This window comes from Condylura cristata, unplaced genomic scaffold, assembly GCF_000260355.1.
Source record: "Condylura cristata isolate star-nosed mole 26May11 unplaced genomic scaffold, ConCri1.0 scaffold00015, whole genome shotgun sequence".
NCBI lineage: Eukaryota > Metazoa > Chordata > Mammalia > Eulipotyphla > Talpidae > Condylura > Condylura cristata.
Window position 1 is genome coordinate 5,016,748 of NW_004567116.1, and position 10,670 is coordinate 5,027,417.

General features: G+C 57.4%; 1 protein-coding gene across 5 annotated transcripts in view; it reads right to left on the bottom strand.

Annotated features, from left to right (window-relative positions):
- Positions 1-10,670, bottom strand: part of STX3 (syntaxin 3) — a 29,958-nt gene that overhangs the window by 13,925 nt on the left and 5,363 nt on the right. For 4 of the 5 annotated variants that reach the window (XR_001145482.1, XR_001145483.1, XM_012725582.1 and 1 more), the window contains exon 2: positions 4,220-4,303. Coding sequence is in view for 3 of the 5 variants with exons in the window: in XM_012725582.1 (XP_012581036.1) it covers positions 4,220-4,303 (84 nt within the window). In the remaining 2 variants the exon portion in view is untranslated. The remainder of the gene's footprint in view (positions 1-4,219; positions 4,304-10,670) is intronic. The other variant, XM_012725581.1, reaches the window with a different exon arrangement.

The following is a 10,670-nucleotide window of genomic DNA, read 5'->3' on the forward strand; positions in this document are numbered from 1 at the left end:
CCATGTGGTCACCTCTGGGGCAGGCGGGGATCGAACTCATGCAGAAGCGGCTTTAGATTCTCAATGCTGTGCTTTAACCCGCTGCACCACCAGGGAGAGCCAACATTCACTTTTTTAAAGGTGTATTTAAATGCTTTGTCAATAAGGCCGCAGCGGGGGTGGTGCCGTTTAATACCGCAGAATCTGAAAGACAGGCCCAAGTTTGGGCTCCACCTCTGAGCCTTTTAATGGCCGTGAACAAGCCACTTACTTCTCTCGTCTGTGAAACGAGGTCAGAACGGGTTCTGCGAAAATACAGATGCCAAGTCAGGCAGTTCCTTTCAGCAGTCCCTGGAGTGCAGCCAGTTAATGTGCACTTGAACTCTCCGTGGGAGGAGAAAGGGTGGGCATTTCTCACACACACCTGATCACCACGGTCCAGGGTAAGCACTGAGACTGGTCCCCCCAGTCCCGGTGGGGGGACCTGACATCCCATCCCCTTGCTGAGCGCCCGCTTTCCTGGTGTCCCTTCAGCTAAGTGGCCGCGACTGCCTGACCACGGCCAGGCCGCCTGCCAGAGGGAGGCAGCTGGAGGGTGGCTCTCCTCCAGGAAAAAAGAACCCAGGGTCTTTTCCAGCAGCCTCTTTCTTACTGACGAAGTGCTGGTACGGGTGGTGGGAGTCCAGAACCCCAGTACTGACAGGCCAGCTGCAAGATGGTGAGCATCCCATCATCTTTTGATGAAGGGACAATGATGAATTCAGAAGAGTGAACCCCTGAGGTCAGCCTTCTCAGGGAGATTCTGTTGCCTCTGAACCTTGCTCTTCCCAGACTACTGAGCAAACAGCCAAGAAAATACAAAAATCTGTGGTTTATTATTTACTGGTCTTGGCTTAATCGGCCGCGAAGCCTGAAAGCCCAAGCTTCTTCTTCTTTTTTTTTTTTCATACTAACAGAGCAGCTGACAATGTCACTTATGAGTTTGATGGCACAAAGCACATCTTGACAACTCCCCAGCCCCGTGCCTTGGCCCACGCTCGGCGGACGCCTCTCTGACCAACGGTGATCCCCGCCGTCTCAGCCAATATCCCCAGTGACCTGGTGCCGAATGGTCCAAACAGCAAGACTTATCTCCAGAGGATCCTCCCCAGAGGCACCCCTCCACTGCACACCCACACAGAGGGCCTCTCCAGCCCCGATCCCCATCCTCCGGAATGGACGGCACCCCACTTTCTAGGCTACCTCCAGGCCACATCCTACAAGACAAACTGCCCGGCTTACCGATCTGCAGATACACCGTGCAAGAGTGGAGAGAACCAACCTGGACACTCACTCTGTGTCAGAGAGCGGGGGGCTGAGCGGGGCCTTTCTTGTCTTCTATTCCCTAATGGTGGTGACCTCGTTACCCCTATTCTAAAGGAGACCGAGGCTGAGTATTACCCGACTTTTCCACTGACACCAGTGGGCATGGGCAGAGCTAAAGTTAGACCAGGACGTTGGGGTACAGAGTGCGTGGCCTCATTCCATGGCCCAGGTGCCCCCCACCTCTGTCCCCTCCAGCTCTCGGCCTCTCTGCTCACCATGATGAGCAAGAGGGAAAAGCAAGCCCGTGTGAGCCCACCAAGGGCCTCCTGGACCTGTGCTCCTTTCAGCCCCAGCCAACCTGTGAACCGGATATTTTTCTCCACTTCACAGGTAACCCAGCGAGACACGACAAGTGCAGGAGCGGGCAGATCACGGTGGCAGCAGGGAGGGGATCTGCTCTCCGAGATGCGGCTCTGCTCACCCGCCCTGCCAGACCCCGCCGCCACCCTCTGCATGCAGAAAAGCACTTGGCAAGTAAAGGAAAGCAGCAGCCTTGCAGGTCTTGCTGAGTCTCCAAAAACACCCATGGCCATCAGCACATGATGACGTCCCAGGGTAGATGACGTCCCAGACCTGTGTCCCCACCCTCACGGCAGCCCTGCAGGTAAGCAGGAATCAGAGCCCTGCGGGTTAAGTAACTAGCCAAGGTCAACTGCTGTTAAATGCCTGAGGATGGAGCCTCCCTGGTGATGCAGGGGTTAAACGTCACTAGGACATCACCAGCCACAGCAGCTGGAACTGGAGCCCCAGCCTGGGAGGTGACCCACAGGGCGCAGCAGACCTCTCCTGACCACCCCCTGCTCCCCTCAGCAGTGGACTTCAGTCCATCTGCCTGTTCTGCTCCCCACTCTGTCTCTGGTGAATCCTCTCACCACCCCCGGCCTGGCACCTCTGGCTTGCACCCCAGTTCCCGTATGCATAAATAAATCATTCCAAAAAGTGCCTGAGGATGAGCTCAGAGGGTCTCAGCCAGGTCAAAGGCCGCATCTCCCAGCCTGCGAGGGTCAGTGGCTCTCGAGGCGCCCTCCCCGCTTAGGGAGAAGAGGGAGAGCACAGTTCTTGGGGCAGGTTCTCTCTTACAGAGAAAAAGGTCTGTGCTTTGATTTCCTCAATGTAGACCAAATTCATTTTTCTAAGGTGCTTTTTCTTGTTGAGGTGACGCCCTGTGCATGATTTAGGGGTGTCAGTTCACACCTCCTCAGATACAAGTTACCATCATCAAAGCACCCACTGTCCTCCAGCATTCCACTGCGTCCCCCGCAGAGGCACCCCAAATTCCTCCTCCTCTGGCAGCCTCCACCCCACAGCCAGCTTCCCAGGCTTTGTTTGGGTTTGGTCTTCTCTGTTCCTGTGTTTGGCTTCTCTGAGCCCACATGAGTGAAACCATCCGGTGTTTGTCTTCCTGAGTCTGTGCTGTCCCTCCAGGAGCGAGGCGTTCTTCCCCGTGTCTGGTTCTCCAAGGCAACATCAGAGGCACAAGCTTCGGAGACGCCCCGAGTCCACCCCGCCTGGTACAGCACCGGACTCACATGACTCGGGTGGCCTTTGATCTCGCTGGGGCTCCTCCACAGAAAGGAGGGGCTCCCACGAGTAGGGCGGGGGATCTGCGCGTTCCAGAAACTTCTCTGCAAGGCCAGCAAGCTCACGTTCACTCCTGAACACGCCCGTTAGGCCCACAGGTGAAGGGCAGGTACGTCCAGCACCAGCCACCCCACATGCACCTGCCCTAGGGGGTGACGTCTGCCCCCCGTATCCTGTCTTCCTCCCTCCTGCCCCCATCCCTTCCTGCAAAAGGAACACAATGCCTCCTGTCCCCAGTGACAGTAAACTTTTGTGGGTTTGTTTTCCTTTTCAAGCATCATTCCCAGCACCCATGTCGCAGTGCATGTGTGGAAACATAACCCCAGGGCACCCTCATCACCCGAGCTGGGTGAGCTCAGCCATCCCCAGGCACGGCAAGGGGCCCACAGGTGTTCACAGGCAGTCGCGGGAGCAGCAGCTGGCCAGGAGCTGGGCTGAGATTCCAACCGGGGTGACCTGGCTCCAAGCCTGAGTCCGGCCCTGACGCCCACCTCCTCGCCACCAGCACCACCTTCCGAGCCTCCAGATCAAGAGCTACGTGAACCTGCAGGCTGGGCCACCCAGCCTAGGCCATTAAACTTCAAAAAAAGACAATGAAATTGAAATAAACTGGACCTTTCTCAGTTTCTCGGCTATCAGAATGAGGTCAGAGAGACTTGTCTTTGGCAAGAACAAACCTGATCCATTTGAATCATAGGCCTGAAGACAGGTGATGTTTACAGGGTCTGGCTGGGATCCCACCCTTGACTCTGTATTTAAATCACATCATGTTGAGCCTCCCTGGTGGCCTAGGGGTTAAGTCTCAGCACTATCACCTTGAGGGCCCAAGTTCGATCCCCAGCCAGGCAGTGACCCACCTGGCACAGCAGACCTCTCCTGTCTCCCTGCTGCTCCCCTCAGCAGTGTATTTCAGTGAATAAACCTGCTCTGCTCCCCACTCTGTCTCTGGCGAATCCTCTCACCACCCACATCCCAGGCCTGTACCCCAGTTCTGTATGCATACATAACTCGCATCATTTATGCACCAGAGGTTGGTTTTAAAGTGCAGCCTACAGCCTAGTGCTCTACCGGCATCTCTGCTCACTTGTCACTTACCTTCCACCCACGCAACTTCATAAGATTGAAAATCCAAATCCTCCCACTTAGAATTGAAAGGAGACTCTCCCTGCCGGGTGTGGGTCCCGGCGCCGCGATCAGCACAGGACGCCACCCCTGAGCAGCCCAAGGCTCTCTCCTCATGAAGACACGGTGCTTCCTGTGGACATTCAGGAAAAGCAACACAGGCAGGACCCACCTCGGAGAAGAACTCGTCCAGGAAGGCCGTGTTGTCGATGGCGATCTCCACCTCGTCGGCGTCGCTGTCCTGCGTCAACTGCTTCTGGGTGGGACAGAGGAGCGGGTGAGACGGAGCCCCGAGCCAGGCTGCAGCGCTCCCGGCCCACCGAGGACCACCAGCTGGCCTCTCCAACAAGTGCCCCGAAGCTCAGAATTCTGAGGGCCGAGCGGGACGCCGCTGGTGGCCCAGGGGTTAAGTCTCAGCACTCTCACTGCTGCAGCCTGAGGTCAATCGATATTTTGGTAGATCCCATAAGCTGCTCCCCACTCTGTGTCTGGTGAATCCTCTCACCCCCATACCTCTGGCCAACACCCCAGTTCTTCTATGCATAAATGAATCTTTAAAAATAAACTCTGGGGTCCTCCCTGCTGGTGCTGCGGGTGTAAGCTCAGCACTGCAAGCAATCTGCAGCTGCTTCATTACAAGTTCGATCCCTACCCCGAGGGTGACCCCTATGGCACGGCAGACCTCTCCTGGCAGACCTCTCCTGACCCGCCTGCTGCTCCCCTCAGCAGTGTACTTCATCAGTCAGCCAGTTCTGCTCCCCACTCTGTCTCCGGTGCATCCTCTCACTGCCCCTGTACCTCTGACCTGTGCCCCAGTTCTGTATGCATAAGTAAATAAATCTTAAAAATAAATAAATAAAACTTCAGGCCACATCCACCCCTGAGGTGCATTGTCTGAGTTTCAACCCTACATCCACCACCGCTTTTCTGGATTTTTTTTTTTTTAAGATTTTATTTATTTGTGCATTCAGAACTGGGGTACAGGCCAGAGGTGCAGGGGCAGTGAGAGGATTCACCAGCGACAGAGTGGGGAGCAGAACAGGCCGACTGTCGAAGTACACTGCTGAGGGGAGCAGTGGGCCGGTCAGGAGAGGTCTGCCGCGCCATGTGGGTCACCTCTGGGGCAGGCGGGGATCGAACTCATGCTGAAGTGGCTTTAGCTTCTCAGTGCTGTGCTTTAACCCACTGCGCCACCAGGGAGGGCCACTTGTCTGGATTTTTTTTGCCAGGGGAGGAAGTGTGGGACTACAATTTACTAACCAGGCTGGGCCAAAATGCTAACAATCACACCACTTACTCTTCATAGCTTTAAGAAATAATGTTAATATTAAACACTTTTGCATGTTAGAGTATCCTGGCTACTCAATAAATGCGGGGTGTCAGCGGTGGTGATGCTATTGGTGACATGGCCTAACTCATTCCAGTCAGAAAACCTAAAACAGAAAGACTGAGTGACTTGGCTTAGGTCACACAGCTAAGGTATGGGGACAGGCAGCTGTCCCCATAGCTCCTTTGGCTCTGACCCCATGTTCCTCCAGGTGGTCCAAATGCCTGACCCACTCTGAGGGGGGCCGTATTAAAACAGCCTGCAGCCACCATTTCTTCAGAGTTATCAGCTTCAAACCCTCAAGGTAGGGGCAGAGATGTTCTCAGAAATCACCTCTTGCAAAGGAATTAGAACCATGTGGCCTTCCCTGACAGGGAGCATTTGTTTATAAGGAAAAGGAAGCTCTCCTGCCAGCCCAGCAGCCCTCAGGGCCCCCCGCCTTCTTAATCCCATTCAGCTTCCTCTCAAACTCACAGAGGAAGCACTCCATTCCCACCCAGGGCCGCTGCTTTTCCTTTCCTCCTGAAGGCTCTCCCCAGACTTCTGCTCACCACAGGCTACTTCTACACCCAGAACCGGACGGCCCAAGAACCGGGTCAGGCATGTGTACAATCTGGAAGAACATGGGGTCGGTGGCCCAAGGCCACCAAGACCTGGTACTCTCAGAAGTCCACGGCCAAGACCTGGTACTCTCAGAAGTCCACGGCCATGAATCCACCTGCTCCCCCTAATCTGGGAGGAGACTGGAGTCACTGGGGATCCCATGGAAATGTGGGGCTCTCCAGCCATCAGGGGAGGCTCTTCTGACTGCCTCTGGCTTGTGAGATACCACCAGGAACCCATGCTTCTCCAAGGCCACATTCAAATGAGCTGCTTCAGGCCCTGTAGCCACCTGCCTCAAACTTGTGCCTAGAACTTAGAACTGACTCTGGGCCGCACCCTGGGGCATTCAGGGGAAGCCGCCCAGAGATTCCAGGTCCCAAAGCCTCACAGAGCAGGGGGGGTGGGGGGTGGGAGCCTGGTTTCTAGCACTGTGGCATTTGCCTTCTAAAAACATAAAATAATGACATCTACAGCAGCAGCCACAAGTCAGCACAGCTCAGAAAATGGGAGGAGGTCTCCTCCCAGGCTCCACCAGGGAGGAGTCTACCAGGTGGGGAGGCTTCTGGGGGGCTCCACCTGCTGGGAGAGCACCTGACACCTTTACCTGCCACCCACAAGAATGACAGAAAAGGACTTGAGCGTCTTTATCACGGAATCTGGCCTGTGGTAAAAGGACGTTAGAGTAGCTGCAGTGAAAAACGTCGGAGAACCACAAGGCCACTGGAGCCCAGCCACCCACTTCCTCTCGCACACAGCCCCTGCTGCCTCTCCCGCCAGGAGATGGGCGATATCGCAGGGGTCCCCAGCTTCAGCAAGGAGGGCCCGAGCTACGACCTCTCAGGCCACAGAGCAGGAACAGATCAGGGCCCAGAGCTCCTAGAGACTGAACGTGCAACACCTCCACTCTGCTGCATGGCCCTTAGCTGTTCTCTGCGCTCCTCGGTCTCAGAGGGACCGCTGTCTGGTGCACGAGAAATATTTGCCCCCGGAGAGGTCCTGGTGGGTGCCAGGTGACCACACCACTCACGCAGGCACCAGGTTATAAGTTTGATTCCAAGAGAAAATGACCTCTGTCTTTTCTTGAAGCCTGCTGGCCCCGCTTGTCCCCCCACTTCTTCCTCTAGGGTGAGGGTCTGCAGCTTCCCAAAGACAATGTGGCCCCTCAAGGATGCCAAGAGCATGCGCTTGCCCTGCGGCCCAGCACCTGGCGTCTCTGGCCCAGGCCCAAGGCCCAGCACCTGGCGTCTCCATCCCTCTTCCCTCATGAAGAGCCTGAGGTCCTCAGTCCGCCCAGGCCCTCGGCGGGGTATCAGGGTGTTGGTGCTCTCTGTTCCCCTACAGGGTACGGAGGCCTTCTCCCACAACCAGCCCCCGTCCCCTGGGCCCTTCTTCCAAGGAAGGTCCCTGAGGAGCCACTTCCCCTCCTCCGAGCTGCGTCTTCCCCAGGGCTCTCACCAGATGACTCAGAGGAAATCAGGGGAGGGCCATACGGCTACGGCAGGGCCTCCCGCTGGGACTTCCAAAATGTTCTTCTAGCCAGACAGCTGAGGGTAAGACCCTGCTCTGTCTGGGAGGTAAAGACACCAGGGCACGACTCCTGGCAGAAATAGCCCCAGGCCACTGGTCAGGGGCAACGGACAGTACGTTCCCGGGGCCCCACTCCGCCCAGCTGCCCACTGGCCAGCTCTGCTAGTGGGCAGCAACTCACAGGTGGTGCTGGGCCAACACACCAGCCCTCACAACAGCCCTCGGAGGGACAGATCTTACTCTCCCCATCCACAGGCAAGGAACTACGTGAGGTTATAGCGCCCAGTGAGCTTTAGAGCTCAAAAGCAGGTCTACAGGCGCCCAGGGCTCTGTCCTTGAAGCTACACACTGCATGGACAGGCCCCTCCCACCCCACACTAGCTCATTTCACAGGATGCTGCAATCACACTCACCCAAACTAGTCTAAACACACGAATGGAGAAGATCCCGCAGCAGAAAGTCTGTGAACGTCAGGTTTATAGAGAAGCAACTGACCGAGTGGAAAACCCAGCTTGGCCACGTCAGAGCTGTGCATTCTTACTTAAGTCACTTAACCTCTCTGTGCCTGTTTCTTCCTTTATAACATGAATAGTCTGCTCCCAGATGATGTGAGGATTAAGTTCATTAATACATGGGAAGTGTCTGGGGCAAAGCTGAATCCATGCTAGTTGCCCAAGGTTATGTCTTTCAAGGCAGAGAATCTGGTTCTGCCTTTCCAGAGTTTCTGCTAAACTAATAGCTTTAACACCAATTCTCACTAGGTCCCTCAGGCACCTGGTTGACTGAACATCTGCCTGGTGCCAAGGAATGGTACAGACACTGGGGAGCAGACTCAGGGCCCCCTGCTCCCCACCCCCTGCTCCCAGCAGTGACCCCTGCTCCCTACCAGCACCCCCTGCTCCCAGCAGGCGACCCCTGCTCCCCACAGGCACCCCCTGCTCCCAGCAGTGACCCCTGCTCCCAGCAGTGACCCCTGCTCCCAGCAGTGACCCCTGCTCCCCACCGGCACCCCCTGCTCCCCACCGGCACCCCCTGCTCCCAGCAGTGACCCCTGCTCCCAGCAGTGACCCCTGCTCCCCACTGGCACCCCCTGCTCCCAGCAGTGACCCCTGCTCCCACCGGCACCCCCTGCTCCCAGCAGTGACCCCTGCTCCCCACCGGCACCCCCTGCTCCCAGCAGTGACTCCTGCTCCCCACAGGCACCCCCTGCTCCCAGCAGTGACCCCTGCTCCCCAGTAACTCTCTGTCTCAGAGAAGGCAGAAAGGCACTCAGGTCACTACAAGTCCACTTATCGCTCCCACACGGATAAGGGGCTGCCCAACCTCACCTGAACTCAAGGCGGAACCTGGGGAGGGTGGAAGCCTGTCAGAGGACGCCCCCAGGTGCAGAGAAAGCCCCCAGGTGGGTCCCGGAAACTGTGGCCAAGCAGATGGCCATTCAAGGGAGAGGCCCGCACCTTCCCTGATCCTTCCCTCAGCAGCAGCCACTGGGGGGTGCCCCAGGGTCACCCCTTCCCAGAACCAGGTGTGCTTTCCTGGCCTCCCTGCTTTCACCCCCCAAGCCCCCACAGCGCCCAGTTCTTGGGGATACAGGAAGGAAATAGCATGAGCACCTGTCCGTCACCCTCGGCTTCTGCCCCACAAGGCTGTCCCCCTTTTTTCCTCTAGAACACCGAACAGTTAAACCTGCTCATTGCCCAGTGCTGGACACATGCTGGGCTTCCCCAGCCCACAGCTGAGAACACTGAAGCACAGACATGCCATCACCTGCCGAGGCCAGGGGGACAGTGAGGGCGGAGCAGGCGCTGACGGGGCAGCAGGCAGCGCCCTGGCTCTCAGCAATGGGGAGCAGTGCCCCTTAACAGCCACCCCACCAGATGTTGGGGGCAGCATGGCCACCAGAAAAAGCATGAAAAGCAGATTCTCTGCAGTCAGGGTCATGCAGAGCAAGGGCACAGGAGCGACACTGTCGCAGACCCGAGGAGCCTAGGGTCGTGACACCCGTAAATGCGGGTGGCGCCCCGGGCGGGCCCCAGCCAGAGAAGGGACGTGGGAGAACTTGTGAGACCCAAGTGAGGTCTGGGGCTCGGTGACTAGAAGGTGCCAACATCAGCGCCTCAGTCCTGACCCTGCAGGGTGGAAGGCATCAGCGACGGGGAGACAGGCTAGGCAGACGGCGCTCGGCGCCAGCTTCGGAACTGCTGTAAACCTAAAATTAACCTAAAAGGAAAAGGCTATTGGTCAAGCAGACCTGATGCATGCCAGGTTACCGTGCCCCAGACAGCAAACCACACCCACAGTCTGGCTCCACTGATCTCTTTACCTCTTTACTTGGGGGGAGAGAGAGCCCCCTGCCAGCAAGCAGGGGGACCCCGCCCCCCACAAAGGAGCCGGCCAGGGGGAAAGCGGCTGCAGAGGGAGGACAGAAGGGCGCTGGAGCTGAGGCGCCTCAGGGACTCTCCAAGTCGCAGGCAGCATCCCATTTGGCCCTGGACCGCAAGGGATGAGGAGGGAGGCAGGGACAGGCCCGGACAGCAGGACGGGCAGGCAGCGGCTGAAATTGCAACACCCAGCGGCTGCGTTGATCTGTCCACAGAAGTAAGGCGCTGTGCAGCTCAGAGGCCGTGACCCCAGGCGGAGACTCTGCTGGGGAGGAACCGGGCAGCCAGATTTTCACCAGGTGTCCACACCTGCGCCTTCGCCTTGTTGGAAGCAGGGACAAACCCTCCCTGAGGGTTGGCACTCACCGGCCCTTGTCCTTTAGGATGGGGCCAGGGGCCTCCAGCTCCGTCAGGCAAGGATGGGTTTCCTGAGTAAATTTTGCACTTCAGGCAGGAAGTTTCACCACTGCCCGGGAGTGAGTGGAGTGGAACAGAAAGTCGATGATGAGTAGGGAGGCGTGACCAGCACGCTGTGGCTGATTAGTCAACGATGAAATGGTAACTCCATGCAGAGTGGGGGGGGGGAGCAGAGGAGCATCACATCTGCCGCCCCATGGGGAGCGCAGGGCGGCCTGCAGCGGAAGAGACAGCTCAGACAGCTCGGAGATAAAGAAGAGAGAAGACAGTCTGGTTCTTGACCGCACAGCTTCCCAGCTGGGAGCTCCATCCAGGCTGAGCCCCCAGCCGGCCCCCTACGCCAGGGGCATCCAGGCTGAGCCCCCTAC